Source organism: Bactrocera latifrons, unplaced genomic scaffold (assembly GCF_001853355.1).
Source record: "Bactrocera latifrons isolate USDA-ARS-PBARC rearing strain unplaced genomic scaffold, ASM185335v1 scaffold_39, whole genome shotgun sequence".
Lineage (NCBI taxonomy): Eukaryota > Metazoa > Arthropoda > Insecta > Diptera > Tephritidae > Bactrocera > Bactrocera latifrons.
The window spans coordinates 1,811,668-1,828,346 of record NW_017537034.1 but is presented as its reverse complement, the minus strand read 5'-3'; the positions used below and the strand labels follow the sequence as shown (position 1 = coordinate 1,828,346).

At 34.5% G+C, this 16,679-nt stretch overlaps 2 protein-coding genes and 1 long non-coding RNA gene across 6 annotated transcripts in view; 1 reads left to right on the top strand and 2 right to left on the bottom strand.

The window, feature by feature from the left end:
* Positions 1-703: 703 nt before the first annotated feature.
* On the bottom strand, positions 704-5,857 carry LOC108972285. 3 transcript variants are annotated; one of them, XM_018938838.1, is made up of 4 exons: positions 5,783-5,857; positions 1,035-1,470; positions 870-956; positions 704-810 (listed from the first exon to the last, which is right to left on the bottom strand). In XM_018938838.1, exons 2-3 carry the CDS (start codon positions 1,431-1,433, stop codon positions 927-929), a joined length of 429 nt encoding a protein of 142 aa, XP_018794383.1. In that variant the 5' UTR covers positions 1,434-1,470; positions 5,783-5,857; the 3' UTR covers positions 704-810; positions 870-926. The 3 variants fall into 3 exon arrangements, with proteins under 3 accessions (XP_018794383.1, XP_018794381.1, XP_018794382.1); XM_018938836.1 differs by lacking the exon at positions 704-810 and having other exon boundaries at positions 900-1,470; XM_018938837.1 differs by lacking the exons at positions 704-810; positions 5,783-5,857 and adding an exon at positions 2,098-2,164 and having other exon boundaries at positions 900-1,470.
* LOC108972284 (epidermal growth factor receptor kinase substrate 8) overlaps positions 3,584-16,679 on the top strand; it is a 25,634-nt gene continuing 12,538 nt past the window's right edge. Inside the window, exons 1-5 of one of the 2 annotated variants that reach the window (XM_018938835.1) lie at positions 3,584-3,640; positions 6,571-6,987; positions 7,060-7,968; positions 8,033-8,189; positions 8,312-8,551. In XM_018938835.1, coding sequence (XP_018794380.1) covers positions 6,574-6,987; positions 7,060-7,968; positions 8,033-8,189; positions 8,312-8,551 — 1,720 coding nt within the window. In that variant the 5' untranslated portion in view covers positions 3,584-3,640; positions 6,571-6,573. Of the gene's footprint in view, positions 3,641-4,200; positions 4,362-6,570; positions 6,988-7,059; positions 7,969-8,032; positions 8,190-8,311; positions 8,552-16,679 lie in introns of those variants that run through there. The other variant, XM_018938834.1, reaches the window with a different exon arrangement.
* LOC108972287 lies at positions 10,420-12,135 on the bottom strand. The gene is made up of 2 exons (XR_001993624.1): positions 11,971-12,135; positions 10,420-11,892 (listed from the first exon to the last, which is right to left on the bottom strand). It is a non-coding gene; the product is annotated as an uncharacterized LOC108972287 (long non-coding RNA).

Below are 16,679 nucleotides of genomic sequence, written 5' to 3'. Positions count from 1 at the left end.
GAGATTTATTTGGAGTATCTAAAAGTACGGTATCAAGAGTTATAACAGTAGTTTCGCACCACATAGCCCAATTAAAAGACCATCACATTTATATGCCAAAAACGGAAAGAGACCTGAAAAGTCCCAGAGAAACTTTTTTTAATTAGTTAAATTTCCTCGATTGATCGCAGCAATTGATTGCACTCATGTAAAAATAATTTCTCCAGTAAAGAAAATCCAAAAAATACTTCTCTCAACCTTTTTTTATATACTTTATATACAGGATGCAGAGCTCCTGGAAAGGATATTTTCCATCAACGTCCAGACGTTAGGTGATAGTAATCACCGCATCATAGACATCGTTGCACGGTGGCATGGATCCACTCATGATGCTACTATTTTCCGTAACCCTCGGATTCATTGTCGATTAGAATCTGTAGAATTTGGTTCTGGAATAGTAGTTGCAGTTTATCAAAATAACCACTTCGTGATGACGCCACTAATGCATGTCAATACGAGTGCCGAAAATCTTTTTAACGAGTCTCATATAAGAACTCGGAATTGTATCGAGCGCTCATATGGGGTCTGGAAGCGTAGGTTTCCGGTATTATCACTGGGCTTGCGCATGCATTTAGAAAAAATCCAAAGCATTAGTCATACAATAAATAATGTTACCAGAAAATGTTTAATAGATAACTACTTCAGTTTATTGTAGTGGTTTTTCTCCAAATTCTAGTTTTGAGTTTTTTGGTATTTTCAGCTTGCTAGGATCATACGAGTATTTGTTCCAAAGCTGGTTTGATTCAACGTTTAATGTAACGTTGTCGGATTCTAAAAGATAGATTTCTTTGTAATGATTCTGGTATTTCTTTTACTTTAAAATTCTTTACCATTTATTCCTTTATAATTTTTCACTTCAGTCGTGTTTTCGAAATCCACTATGCTTTCTAATGTATCTTCCTCCAATACCACGGACTCTATTTTAGAGAATTGATAAAATCATACATTTGAAATATCATGAAAATAAAATCAAAAAACTCATCATCAATACTTACGGCAATTACATCATTGTCATACACACTCTGCATGCCACTAACTTGCTTCTCATGCAACACTGTCAAAAGTTTTTCATCAAACTCAGTTAACAATTTCTTTGATGGTTTTCCTCCTCCAGTTAAATAGAGATATCTTTTATCCTCTGCAACTCGCTTTTTTACCTCTCTTTTCAGATTGAGATACTTTTTCTTCAATATTTTTGCACTGCGATGGCAGCCAGATGGACACTGTGAAGTGAAGTCATATTCGATACGCTTCCATGCGGCATCTTTTTTAGCGTTCGTGCAAGTGTCCGTCCGCTTGAACTCGATGACAGCTTTATATTTCTCCACCAGTTCCAATAGCTGCTCCAACTCGCTTGCGGTGAAATTCGGGGTCCTTTTCTGGGTTTCATCCATTTATGTCATAACTTTCCTTCCAAAATTTATACGTTGTCTATAATAATTTAAATATTTCAATCATATGTTTGTGGATGACATTTGTAAARCATATGTTGCCCACAACGTTGCCATATATCATTATAAAATTTTAAAGATATTAAGCATTGACTGTGAAACGCAAACAACTACTCAGTTTGCAACAATGCTTAGCTAAGATTTTATTTAGGCACAACTTAAGTATGGACTGTGAAACCGGGCATTAAAGCTTTAAACTCTTCTGTTACAATCATACGTTCCCCACTATTTTGATATCTAGTAGATATCATTCCAATCTGTAGATAGCCTGGCAAAGTTTACGGCTACTTGCAACTAAATTTTTCACATACTCCACAGAAAGCCACCTACAGGTATCCTGGAGTAGCCGAATGCTATCTTATATTGACATTAAATGTTTTTTTTTTTCATATTTGGGTTTCATAACAACAATATGTTTTTCTTGCTACTCATGAATGTAGAGTCTGCTCCTATGGTTCAGATCATTGCCTTCATGCAGTATCCAATCATAGCATTTCAGCTGACTTCAGTAAACTCCAGGAGAAGCCTTTGATGGTGCTTAACAATCCTTTGAAAGTTTTGTCTCATCTGTTAACATTACATTGCTACAATCACGTTTGATATTTACCTGCGATTTTTGAACACAGTACTACTGCGTTTGATGTTAGATCTCTAAGCTCTGTTCTATATTATATATAGAGGTGAAAGTCTCTAATATCTTCTTCTTCTTAATTGGCGTAGATACCGCTTACGCGATTATAGCCGAGTTAACAACAGCGCGCCAGTCGTTTCTTCTTTTCGATACGTGGCGCCAATTGGATATTCTAAGCGTAGCCAGGTCCTCATCCACCTGGTATTTTCAACGGAGTGGAGGTCCGCCCCTTCCTCTGCTACATGACCGTAGCCGCTGTCTTTTAATTTGCTGAACTATGTCAATGTCGTCATATATCTCATACAGCTCATCGTTCAATCGAATGCAATATTCGTCTTGGCCAACGCGCAAAGGACCATAAATCTTTCGCATAACTTTTATCTCGAAAACTCGCAACGTCGACTCATCAGTTGTTGTCATCGTATAAACCTCTGCACCATATAGCAGGACGGGAATTATGAGTGACGTATGTCCTCTCTCGACGAACTGGCTTTTGTTAGGTTTTTGTTCGACGAGAGAGGACTTTGCTTCTCAATTGCCTACTCAGTCCGAAGTAGCACCTGTTGGCAAGAGTTATCCTGCGTTGCATTTCCAGGAGTCTTTGGAGGATGGATTCAAGTGTAGAAGTTCACGCAAGTGAGGAGAGTTCTCTGATCGCTATTCACTTGGGAGAGGCCAAAAATTATTCTTTTACATATGACTCAAGCAGCTCACGACTTCCGGTCCTTGACCAAGTATCTTCTGGGTAGCCCAAGAACATCCGTTTGAAGGCGAGCTAAAGTGACAAGGCGAAATATCTCCTGCATATTGTTGAGCGCTGAGTTTGGGACCCGCCACGTAAAAAAACACCCGCAATGAAAAGGGAAGTCTCTAATATAGTACCTTAAAAAAGCTACTCTTAGACTGAGCAGTTGTTTCTTCTCAAAAAGAAGAATAGTTGCACTTTAAATTGCAAGTGATGCCTCAATTGTCTCGGCTTTTCATCTCCGATTCCAGTTTCTTCATAATGGTCATACCACCTTTTCATTATTATACTCCTCGTATTTAAATATTTTGCAGTGAACCTGGTTTTTTCATTTAGCACCCGTCAGAGCCATCACAATTACATGACTATGATTTCATGATGATATGATAAATCAATATATCGCGATACGGATGTTGTTGTTGGTAATGCACATAATTAATTTATATACATATGTATAATATGTACAAGTATGGCGCAACCCTTAATGTGAGTATAATTCATGAGAATCATAATTGAATGCTTGGTTAGTAGATCCAAATGAGGTTTTTAAAAAATATTTTCTTATCTAGAAAAAACCAACGAATATTATTTTACTCTTCAGGTTAATTGATAAGATAGGCAACGGTGAGTGTATTGGAATTTTATCGGCTACTAACATATATGGACATACATACATATGTATATATGTGTATCTGGCAAATAGTTGGTTGAGGTTGTTCGCGGCTGCAGTTTGAAAATGGGAAAGCCATTGATTTAAATTGGATTAGAATTTCGGTAAAATTAACAAATTCGTTTAATTTCAGTTATTAAAAGTAAAATTTTACTTAACACTTATCTGAATAACATTTCTTCTCTATAACGGGATCTTATTAGCCAGTAAATGATTTTAGACAAATTCAGAACTCAGATGGTCAATATTCTTTTTCAGATGCTTTATAAGAAATATATATGTTCTTTGCATGAGTCTGCAATTCAAAAATTTGTTTTATCCGCGTTCTTCTACATATGATTATACAATGTGCAGACCTCCGAATAGAGTAAAAACGCTAATGTTCAGTATAAAGCCAATAAAGAGTTGCATTTTTCGTTCAAAAAACGGAAAATCGGGTGATGTAACATCTCAATTTTAATCATCGTTTAGCACGTATAAGTGAAAATCAACAAAAATAATAAAAATACCCAACGAAATAGCAATCTGGGGTCATAATTATATTACATACATGTGTAAGTACGTACATACGGAAGTATGTGTGTTGTATATTCGCACACAGGTGATTGGAACGATAATGAAAAATGATAGTCGAATCGAACTGACAATGATAAGAATTCTCTTAGTCACAATTTTCAATGTTTCTAAAGTTGTCGATTTTCCAAACTAGATTCCACAAACAGTTGTGCTCTCGATTCCATAAAGTTATAGCAAATATAATAGATAGATTACCTGCATTCGTAGAAATTTTTCATATCTGAAAAGTGAATTGACACTAAATATTAGGTAAATGACCGTTACGTTAATATGTGAAGAAAGTGGTTATACTGTTAACATCTAAGTGAAAAATAATTAATTTAAGAAATAAATTTAAATGGTGACATATAATATTTATGAAAGAGTAAATTGAAACCATTACTTCATTATAAAGCAATTTTATTGGGCCTCTATAGATAGGACAACAATGACCCAGTAAATAGTGCAAATATATTCTTACATTAAGATTCATGAGTTTCTAATCAGAAAAGTACCACACTTAACAGATATTTAATTATCTGCTATTATATTCTTTTTCTTATATACTATGGTGATCAAATTGAAAGGTTAATTTTGTCTATTTCGTCTCCTTCAAAGTAATTCCCTCCCGCTGCAATACACTTATGCCAATGAATTTGTTGAGTATTCTTCGATTCAGCTTTTATATCCTCGATTGAGTCAAAACGGTGTCCTCGGATTGGTCACGAGGATTTGTTACCTACTTACAGAAAAATTTACCGATTCGAAAAACACACGAAGTATAAATAAAAATTTACCTTTAAATTTGATCACAGTAGTACACGTACTACATAAAACAATTAACTTAATATATGCGTAAATCAAATGCTTAATAACTTACCTACCTCAGAACGATAAATTATATGCCAAAAAGTAACTAGTCTGAATAGTTGATTAAAATTACTTTATACTTCTATGCAGGTATGTATATCTTATACTATATATTAAATGTTAATATGTAAATTCGGTTCAGTTAAATAATCTACATAATTTCTTAATTTAAAGGTTCGCAAAAAATCAAATATTAAAAGAAATTTACAATAAAAATCTCATATATAAGTTAGACCCGATCCTGTCAGGATTAAAGTAAATATATCGAAATTCACAAAACATTTACTTTAGTAAAATATGTCGCAAATGGCATCTTGGTTTAGACAAATTTTGAGAGTTTTTACTTTAGTTGAATATTACACAATTACGTATATTTCTATATACAATTAAATTAAATTACTTATTTTTTAGAATTTAAGTTCCGTTGAGTATAGGTTCTATCTGGGTAGCTTAGAAGTTTCATAGGTATGAGTCAAAAGTTAAAAGGTCAGAGAATATGAAGATGAAGATGACAGAAATTTTTAGAGCGAAAAAAAAATTACTTAAATTTTTAAATTATTTTAAACAAAAATATATACTATTGGAAGGAATTCCTCCAATGTGAATACACGAATTATATAAATTTATTTTTCAACCACTGGCAATGCTGTAAAATTTTAAAACAGATATTAAAATTTATTGAATAAGTGCGTGTATTCTTTATAAATTGGATTTTCGAAAAAATATGATATTCAACTTTTATTTCATTATTGAATTGAATTCCGTATTTCTAATTTCAAAATATGATTCTTTGTATATATTATAGTTCCTGACATACATACCTTGCTGTACTGATCATGTCCTGAAAATTTCTTCAACTTTAAATATTTAATTGTTATATCTTGTTTTAACTAAAGATGTTTACTGTGAGTTAAGTTTCTGTTTAATACCAAAGATTTTCGCGGTGGTTCATACCCTTTTGTTATAAACTGTTTATGTTTGTATGTATGTTTTCATTAAAGTAAACAGTGACATTTGGCGTTTTTAGAAGTAAAACTCGTGCACTTAGTGCATATAGTGGACGTGTTTTGCTTTATCATAAAGTGGATTAGCGCATTATGATATGCGCAACCCCATATCCGCAATAAATGGATTTCCAAGTTTTTGTTAACTTTTTCATTATATTAAATTTAACGCATTTGGTAGAGTTTATACCCTATTTCAGTTAATAAAGTTTTTTTGTTAGAAAAACATCGGAGACGAAGTAAAATCCATATCCCGTTTTGTCGAATGAATGTCAGAGGTTTTATACTCTCGAGAAATAATAAACATTTAGATAAATTAGTGCACATGTTCCTGGGCGCCCATGGGAAGTTGGTATTGCATACTGCTACGCCCAAAAAATACCATTAAGCGAAAACGAATAAAGTGCTACAACTAATATACAAATACATATACATAGTTAAAAATAGTAAATTGGTATAGGTCAAAATGTTTAATTACACTTGATCTTAACCATTTTTTTCTTTAAATTATGTTCAATGTATGTATTTTGAATATCGTCATTTATTAAGAAAATATCATACTTACATATTAATTACAAAAATATTTTTACATAACTATATTTAAGGCTATGATGGTTCAAAATAATTACGGTGGCAAGTCCAGTAATAATGAACATCAACAGGATCTGTCCAATGTTGAAATAGGTAATGTCGACGACAAACCCACTTACGCTTTGGAACATTTAGCCACTTTCAAAATAAAGTATGAATCCGAGATACATAATCCAAAAGAAAAGCTAAAGATTCTAATGAAGTTGGATGAGTCAGGAGCCATTTGGTCTCAGAAAATGTATATGTCCTTTAGTGGACAATGGCTGGTAATGTTGGACTCTGAAATGAAGGAAATTGAAAATTTCCCAGGTTCTCTGATAAAAGAACCAATGGCGTTCATCAGTGAGGACCCATTAGAGATTTACAATAATATTCTCGTATTTACAGTACCAGGCGTCTCTTTGGGAACGACAGAAATGCACTTTTTTCAGGTAATATTTTACCTTGGTTTTAAAATTTTAGCTTAATAACATTATTCGAAATGAGTGTATTAATGAACACAGGTAACGAATGTGTCGTCAAAACATTTGGTTGAAGACTTGAAGCAATTGAGCACTGGCAAAACGGTGCTGATTGATCGAAATTTGACACCTATCAAAGTATTTAAAGCCGAGAAACCCTCCCATAATGCTCGCGATCAATATGGTATTGCTACAGCTGCTGCAAAAAAGGCTACACAAAGGAATGCACATGATGCTGAGCAAAGCGTGCGTGACATTCAGGTCTTAAATCATTGTTTCGAAGACATCGAAAGATTTGTAGCACGTCTGCAATATGCTGCAGAGGCACTGCGCGAATTAGAATTACGTCGTAATGATCACAACCCACATGGAGAGGGACTGCTAATATTACGGTCCCGCCCACCGATTGAAAGCGAGTTTTATGATATTTTTGCAAAAGTCAAAATGGCCATAAATTATGTTGTTAAGCTAAATCATAATTTCTCTAACGGAACAGAACCGATTTCTGATTTATTCATTTCATTGCGTACCATTGTGAATGTTTGTAATGATGTACATGTCAGTGCTAATATACCAGAGAATGTTGTAAACCCTCTGCTACGACGTGATACCATACAATTTTTATCTAGTTGTTTAAATGCATCGGACACTGATTTCTGGAGATATTTAGGAAAGAACTGGATTACAGCAAAGGAATATCATAAAGATCATAAAGGATCGTACCATCCGATATTCTACGATGATTGGTCACCGGATTGGATAGTTGACGAAGAAGTTACATATATAACCCCGCCAAAACCTAATTCTCCGGAAACTCCACGGATTTTAGCAAGTAATGCCGTTTGGCTATCACGTTTGCAATCAAGAAACGTGAAAATTGCAGAAGTGGTGTACAATAGCAAAGCAAATAACGATAAAGAGTTGAATGCTTCAATTGGAGAATATCTTGAGGTAAATGTATATTTCCTGTTTATAAAAATACCTATTACTAAGTTTCAAATAAAATTACTGTTAGGTTATAGATGATACACGTAACTGGTGGAAAGTCAGAAATTCAGTGGGCAACGTCGGTTATGTTCCGCATACAGTCCTTAAACCACATAACTTTGAGGGGCATTCCAATTACTCAATGAAGGATGCAGACTCTATTGCCTCATCTTTGCACGAAGCAGGTACTCATGCTTTTATTGTTTTAAAAAATATAATACTTGTATGTGTTTATATTAACACCATGTCAAAAACATATGTTTATATAAGAATAAAATTACAAGAATTTTTCTTTATTCTTTTACAGAGGCAATCAATGTGAACCAAAGCAATGCGAACAACGTATATCGAAATACACTCACTCCTTTTATTGATGGAGCAGAACGCGAATCGATGACTTCTAATAATATAGCAAAATCTATGCCACGCTCCTACAGTATGCCGAATGTTCCGATTCCACCCCCTATGCCTCCTCCAACAGATAGTGAAACACCGACACCAAGTGGCACTCTCAAGCGTAATATGGCTGCTGCTGGCAGTTTAGCAGGTATTTACGAAAATTACTTACGCGGCCAGTATTGCTTTGTTTATTACTAAGCCTAAATTAAAAGAAGTATGGAAGGGCTAAGTTCGGGTGCAACCGAAAAGTTTATACTCTTACAACTCACAAAAATTACTATATATACTATAAATACTATACATATACTATATAGTATAACTCTCAGAACCCTGATATTAGTTATATGGCGGGTAAGTCAAGTTTTCGCTCAAATTTTTCTATTTTAGACACAAAGAGACACTGATATGAGTAAAGTACGCTACTCACATATTGGCTGATATATGTATGTATGCAGTATAAGTATAAAGCTATATGAGGGCCAAAGGAAGTATTGGTCCAATTCAACCCATTTTTACCATACAGACATACCTTTATCAGAGAAGTTCTATCTCTGAATTTTAATTACACTGTGGAACATTTTTGTGATTATTGTCTGGGGGGTGAGAAATTCCAAGTCAGGGTGATGGTACTAGGTCAGTATAGTAAAACCCTCAAAGGGTTTGGCGTTCGTATGTGTCAGTTTTTTTGAAGTTATACTTCTTATACGAGTTCGGAAAAGGTTGCGGTAGATTTGTTGCGTTAACATAGTTGCGCAACCTTGTCGGCGAAGATGTTCGAGCAGTAAGCGAAGCGGTGACAATCGGCGATCGTTTGATATTGTAGTTTTTTTCGGCATAGCTCGGATTTTCTACCAACAACACAATGTTGGCATGCTTATGCTATTGTTGTTTTTGTAGAACAATGTTTAAATTTTTGGTTGGTGACATATTCACATGTGTACGCATATGTATGTTTATATGCTTGTGCATTATTTGTTTTTTCTTTCATTTCTGCGAATTCTCAACTATTTTGTGTGACTTTTGTTTGAAATACTATGCGTTAATCGCTGAAAAGTTAAGACGATAATTGACAGAATCATTTCAGTAGTCAGTCTTCATTTACTTTCTTTGCAAACCGAAAATGGTTTCACTCACCATTGACGAAGATATCGTTTTGTCTGATAGCGTGGGGTTTATAAACTTCATTTCTAATTTTGTCTTGTGACATATTAGAAATGATGTTTCTTTGATGATCGCTCGGTTACAATGGATAAAACGACTTCTGAGTGGCGATTTAATGAATAAATTCCAATGTTTTTACAAATACATCGTCCCCTCAATATAGCAAAAGCGTATAATTTTTTTTGGGTTGTGAGAAAATCGAGTTTAAAGTTTTTGTCAAATCAGATGTCTATTAAAACCTCAATATCTCGGTAAATAAAAATTCTTCATAGTGGATTTTTCGATGAGCACATTATACCGTTACTTGTCTTTAAATTTACCAAGTTTTTTTTATTCTACGCATCCTTTAAGACCATAATTATGTTATTCAAAGCGCAAGTCGTCCATATAGGCCATTTTATTTTTTAAGGAATTCGTATGATGTATCTGATACACTATTTTATTTTGTAAGGTATACGCTGTTTTATTCAATAATTTTACGGTATTTTTATTAAAATATTTGATCTCAAAAATATCAATTTGTAACATTATACAACAGTAATTAATTCATAGTTTTGTTAATTCAGTGGCATTTATTCATTACTTTCCAATTTGGGTTATTATAAACAAAAAATTATGACAAATGAAGGTATACATTGCGTAAATCAAAAATAACTACAAATTCCTCTACATCTGGCTCACCTAAACAATTTCGCTTGTTTCCACCTCGTAAGTTAAAAAAAAAATGACTGCGAGCCACGAGGAAGTACACTCTTTTTGCACAAATTTTGAAGATCATGCAGCTTTCGATTACAAATTGGCAGCTCTTTATTGTATTTGCAAGTAAACGAAAAGTTGCACACCTCTCTTGTTTTCCGCGTTCCTCCAATATCGATTACTTTCAAGTCTCCATCCCATTCCTCCTTGTATAATAACTGTTTTCGTTGAATTTTGTTCACTTGGAGTAATTTAACATTAAGCCAATTTACCGAGTCATTTTTTATATTTTTCTTAAGGCTATGGCCTAAACTCGAAAACATGTCTTTGAGATCAATAATATCACTGTATTGAAGCCTCTCTACAGCATATGGGTTTTTCCGTCTTGCCAGTCTCATTATAGGTGGCCATTCTTCCGGCGAATAAACGCATATACTTCTCTTCGCACGTTCTATTGCAGAGTGCATCGAATCTGCCTCCATTTGTGTGTGTCCACTTTGGAGGTACTTAATTGTTATCGAATTAAGCTTCAAGGTATTGTTGATATAAGTCAATAGTGTAGCAATGAACCTGTTTCTGTTTTGTCCCCCGCAGCAGTCCGAGTAGAGAATAACATCGGTTACCGATTCGTCTAACGAGTTCATCATTTTCCATATTGTGGTCCCAATTTCGTCCGATCCTCGTTGACCCTGATTTTCATCCCATAGAAAACAGYAACCTTCTCCACTGGCAATGTCGTAAAATGTGTTATTATACCTGGCGAACTTTCGACTGTAATACATCGTGCTTACGTTGCTACAAAGAGTCGTTAACACTGACTGGAGGGCAAAAAGTAAACACTTTTAAATTATTGTTACTTTTAGCTGATTCCTTGTCAGTTTGCTTGTTAGTTCCTGCCTTTGTCTTATTTAAGATGTGTTCATCATAGGATTTCTGAAATGAGCCTTTGTCCTCAGCGTTTTGTACCTCTCGCATGTTAAGCAGGCGTCCTTTTTCGGACAGTGGAAAGAATAATTATAATTCATGCAAAATATCCGGCGATAAACGTTTTCTTTAATGATAGCGTCCGGGTGGAGTTCTTTGAATAAATCGTACATTTTTGATATWKTTAAGTCGGAGGCAAGATAAAGTCGTTGACTTTTTGCTCGAGTGTAATGGCTTTCGACGGCTGGAAATGACTCGATGTGCTGTTTGATAAGCGCAACTGTCTCTTCGTCTAATTTTCTCTGGTGGCCATGTTGACCCCTCTTATCAGTAAATTCATTTTGGCACATCTTCTTGGCTAACGCAGGTATTTAAAAAAAACTTCTTGCATAGCTGTTTGGCTTTGAGAGTATAATTAAATGTGTTCGCCCGCCGTGATCCAAGTGTCAATGTCCTTTTGCACTTCTCAATTTTCACGCAAATGGCCAGGAACAGTCGCGGCCTCGAATAGTCCACTAAATTCCAATATTCTGCATTGATCTCTGTGCGCTCTTCTTCTGAGAAGTTTTCTGTGCAATTATGGCGGCACTTACAGTCAATGGGTTTCGGAACACGCTCTTCAACTCTTTTGCAACTCTTAGTGACATACGGGTTCCCTTTATTGCGATGATACTTCCTTTTCTTCTGCACCCATTTATGACTTTCAATCTATTGATCGGAAATATTTCAGAGTTAGATGTGGCTAGACCCAAACAATTTTTCTCAAAAGCTGTTTGCTGTACTCACCTTTCTCTTTCGCGTAAGTATATTTCTACCATTTTCATTCTTGTTATTGATATAAGTATCACCACAGTCTGCGATTTCTTCTAAAACTACATCTGCTGTCTTTATCACTGAATTATCTAATTCATCTGCCAAAGCCAGTGCATCATCATCCGAATCGGGGACATACTCGTCCGATCCTGCAGAGACATTATATAAAAGACGATACTCAGATGTTTAAAATCCATATTTTTGATGAACAAACTTTCCCAGCGAAATGAATTTGCAAGCTGAAATTTCAAATTTCATAGGCTACTATTCTTGTAAATTTCTGATAAAACTTTCGAATTTGTATTGAAAATAAAACAGCTTATGTGGAGTATAGAAATGGTCGGAATAAAACTATTTCTCAAACAATAGTGTATATTATTATAAGCTATTTTATGAGTTAAAGTTTTGATAAATTGTATTTATTTCGACAGGCTAAAATGGAATATAATAAGCATACACTATTATTCTTTTAACAACTTTGCTGTGGCAATTTCAAGCAAAATAGCGCATATGAGCTTATACACTTATTGAAGGAAATTTTTGAACATGAAATTATACACCATTTTTTCCAATGACATTTTGACCCACTTTGTGGAAGTAGAATTTGACGAAATTTTGACCAGACATAGAATCAATGATGGAGATTCTAAATATGCAATAAAAAAATAATGGCGCATGAGCACATATATTAAAAATAACACTAAAAAAAACTAAATTAGATTATACATTACTTTTTCCAATCAGTATTTTGTCGGATAGCCTTTTGATTCAAGCACAGCTTTAGATCTTCTAGGCAGACTACCGACCAAACGCTGACATCGTTCAGTTGATATGCTCTGCCATATTTCCTTGACATTTTTGAAATATTTCGTCAGCATTTTTGCTTGATTTTTTCCCCAAGCCATTGGATTTAAATCCGGACTCTGGGCAGGCCAATCTAAAGCCGTAATGTTTTCGGACGAAAGCCAAGTTTTAACACTCCAAGCAGTATGCTTGGGGTCGTTATCCTGCATAAAAATATATGGTTCAGGTATGCAAATGTCTTCATTGTACATCTTTATATAAATATTGGTCCATTCTTTGAGTTATCCGTCGAATAGGACCTACACCGTACACCGTACACCATAATACTGCCTCCACCAGACTTAACCGTTTTTAAAGTGTATCGAGGGTGAAATTCCTTGTTTGGCGGGCGTCGAACAAATTGTTTCCCATCTGAACCATATAAATTAAGCTTGAATTCATCGCTCCACAGTATTTGTTTCCAAAAATCTAAGGTTTTGCCGATATGCTCCTTTGCAAATTTAATACGACTCTTCAAGTTTTTGTTTGATACGTGCGGTTTTTTTCTTGCGACACAATCCAGTAGCCCATTTTAAAGAAGCCGACGTCTGATGGTTCGTGTTGAAACATCGTTGGTCAGTTGTCCTTTAACGTGCCAAGAATTTGCCTGGAAGTTAAAAAAGGATTCGCCTTGCAAACTCTGCAAATTACGCGATCGTTTTTTGAAGTAGTTTTTCGGGGTCGTTTTCTTCTTATTTTATTCCCTGTACTTCCGTAATGAATCAAAGCATTGTAAACCTTTGACTTTGAGCACAAAAGTTCCTTCGCTACGGTTCTAATGGACATTTTTTCCTCCACGTACTTGTAAATAATAATTTTCCTCAAATCTGGAGTACAACTTCTTTTTCGACCCATATCTAACAGTTTTATTGTTTGAATTTGAATATTTAGATGATATACAAATGTTTTACACAACTTACCGCAAGTTTTTGTGTTAAAATAATAAAAGTTCAATAAAAAAAAATGTGTGTCCTTAATTATATGACCAAGGACCAGCACACTCAAAATACAATAAATTCATCAAACCGCCGAATTTTAGTAAAAGTGTCTAAATTTTTCACAAAACCTTGAACTGAAACGCGTGCTTTATTCAACTTTATTTTGTCCCTAATTATGTGGCCACCAGTGTATATATAACATGTACAGCACGCATACGTATGTTTGTATGCTTGCGCATTATTTTTCTTTCGTTTTTTCTTTCGTTTGTGTTTCATTTCTGCGAATTCTCTACTATTTTGTGTGACTTTTTGAAGTTATACTTCTTATACGAGTTCGGAAAATATTGCGATAGATTTGTTGCGTTAACATAGTTGCTGTCGGCGAAGATGTTCGACATTGTATAAACCTACCTAGGACATTGTATAACCCTAGGTAGGTTTATACAATGATGTTCGAGCAGCAAGTCAAGATGAGTACACAGGTTCACTTCGTTCGGGATTTGTTTTTAATTTTTGCCATTTATTTTTCCGTGAGAATAAATTGTAAAATAAGAATTTTTCATTATTTTGTCATTTTTGTTGAGCTGCCGGCACTGTTGCAGCATTTCTTCCAAGCAGTTTTGCCATCGTGACGAGAAATTGTTTATGGGCAGCGACGCTTGTGTACGAAGATCTGTGTTGGTTTTTTTAAAATATTTAAAACTCATTTTATTTCTTAACTTTTTTCCCACTACAATTACTTACTTATAATGCAATAAATGCTTGCAACAATTAAAACCATACACATTAGTATCACGGTACTGCAAACAAAAAAAGAAAAAATGTTCTATAAATGCGATCGCATTGAAAGTCGGGCAGAACACCTGCGCGAAACGGAATGAAATATTTACCGTTAGGAACAGAAAAAATATGATTTTTAAATCGAGCAAATTTTAGTTGAAATCAAGGTTTGAAGAACATTCGTTCTCCTGGTTTTTGAAATGTCACGTAAAATAAAGCAGTCAACGATCGAAGAGCTAAAATTGGTCATTTATCACCATTCAAAAGGTAAAACTGAACGAGAAACTGGGGTTTTAGTAAATAAAAATAAGTCGACTGTACATGATATCATAAGCAGATATAAAGACAGCGAAAGAATACAAAATAAGCAAAGAGAAACAGCTAAAAGAAAATTAAGTTCGAGAGATGAAAAGTCTATTTTAAAAGAAATTCAAAAGGATCCGTTTTTCTCCGCCCCAAAACTTGCTACATCTGTCAAAGAAAATTGTGGGATTAGCGTTTGTGCGGAAACTGAAAGAAGAGTGTTACGGAAAAACAACTTAAATGGACGAGTGGCGCGAAAAAAGCCCTGGATTAGTGCAAAAATAAAAAAGATCGGCTTGATCTTGCGCGCGAATACAAAACGAAAGACTTCTCATTTTGGAGTCTGGTAAATTGTAAATGCAATTATGTTTGAACATTTCCTAAAAAGTAAATTATATTATTTTAAGGTTCTTTTCACAGGTGAGAGCAAATTTAATTTGTTCGGATCTGACGGCAGGCGTTTTGTGTGTAGAAACGTAGAATATAAAAATAAAAACACGAAAAAGACCGTTAAGCACGGAGGAGGTTCCATAATGGTCTGGGGATGCATGGCGGTCTCTGGTGTGGGCAAACTCCATTTTATTTAAGGAATAATGGATAAAAATATTTATTTGAATATATTGAAGGCAAATGTGAAGGAAAGTGCGCGTATGTTGGGTATTACTGATAATTTCAAGTTTTATCAGGACAAGGACCCGAAGCATTCCTCGTTGTTGGTGATGACTTGGTTGCTGTATAACTGACTCAAGGTCATAAAAACTCCAGCGCAAAGCCCCGACCTTAATGTGATAGAGCATATGTGGGATGAGCTAGGTCGCAGGGTTCAAAATAGGAGGTGCACCAACAGAGATCTACTTAAAGCTGTGCTCCAAGAGGAATGGACGAAAATAACTCCAGATGTTTGTCGTAAACTGGTTGAAAGTATTCCTTATGGACTTCAAGAAGTGGATACGCAACAAGATACTAAACATCGCACTTAGTACAAACACAAGCCAAAAGGAAATGTGTTGCCCGACTTACAATGTGGCCATATTTTTAATGAATTTTTACATTTTTGTTTTTGAGCGTCGTTATGTTAATAAAATAGAGCTAGTACTAGCTGTGAAATATTGCTGAATAAATAAGCTTTTAAAACCATTTCTTGTTTTTTGAAAACAGTTTACATTTCTTTAAAAAAATATCACTTCAACCTATTGCATACTTTTGCCCGACTTTGGATGTGAGCCACTGTACGTATGTTGTTGCTGTTTTTGCTTCTTTCAAATTTTAAAACTTTTTGTGACCACATACACGTGTTTCTTTGTTTGGCTGAAGTCATATTTATGTTGGTATGGTTGTGATTGACAATTCGCTGTGTATTTTGTTAATGTAAAAGCAACAATATGCCTCGCATAATAACAGAACTACTTTCCGAGTAAAAATTCCTTCATTTATATTTTGCTTAATAAAATGTGCAGAATAAATTTATAAAATGTAAATTCCTTCATTTATATTTTGCTTTATAAAATGTGCATAATAAATTTATAAAATGTAAATTTAAGTTTTCTAGATTTCTTTCATACAAAATGATATGCATTTCTGGGAATATCACTAAGAAGTATAACTTCATCCGAGCGTAGGGACTCCACGCACCTTGTTTTTATGACCTTATGACCCCTTTTTTCCTTCTATTGATGATTTTTCGCTTAGTTATAAAGACCGTTTTGGCAAAAAACAAAAACAAAAAAAAAAGGGGTTTGTTGGGAAAGCATCGTAGTACAACTACGATGTTTCTGTCGCAAGGATGTTAAGAGCATTCTCGGAAATTGTTTTTTTTTT

Bases quoted from the DNA above. Each gene is read 5' to 3' on its own strand.
- LOC108972285 (XM_018938836.1), bottom strand. From the start codon at position 1,433: ATGGATGAAACCCAGAAAAGGACCCCGAATTTCACCGCAAGCGAGTTG.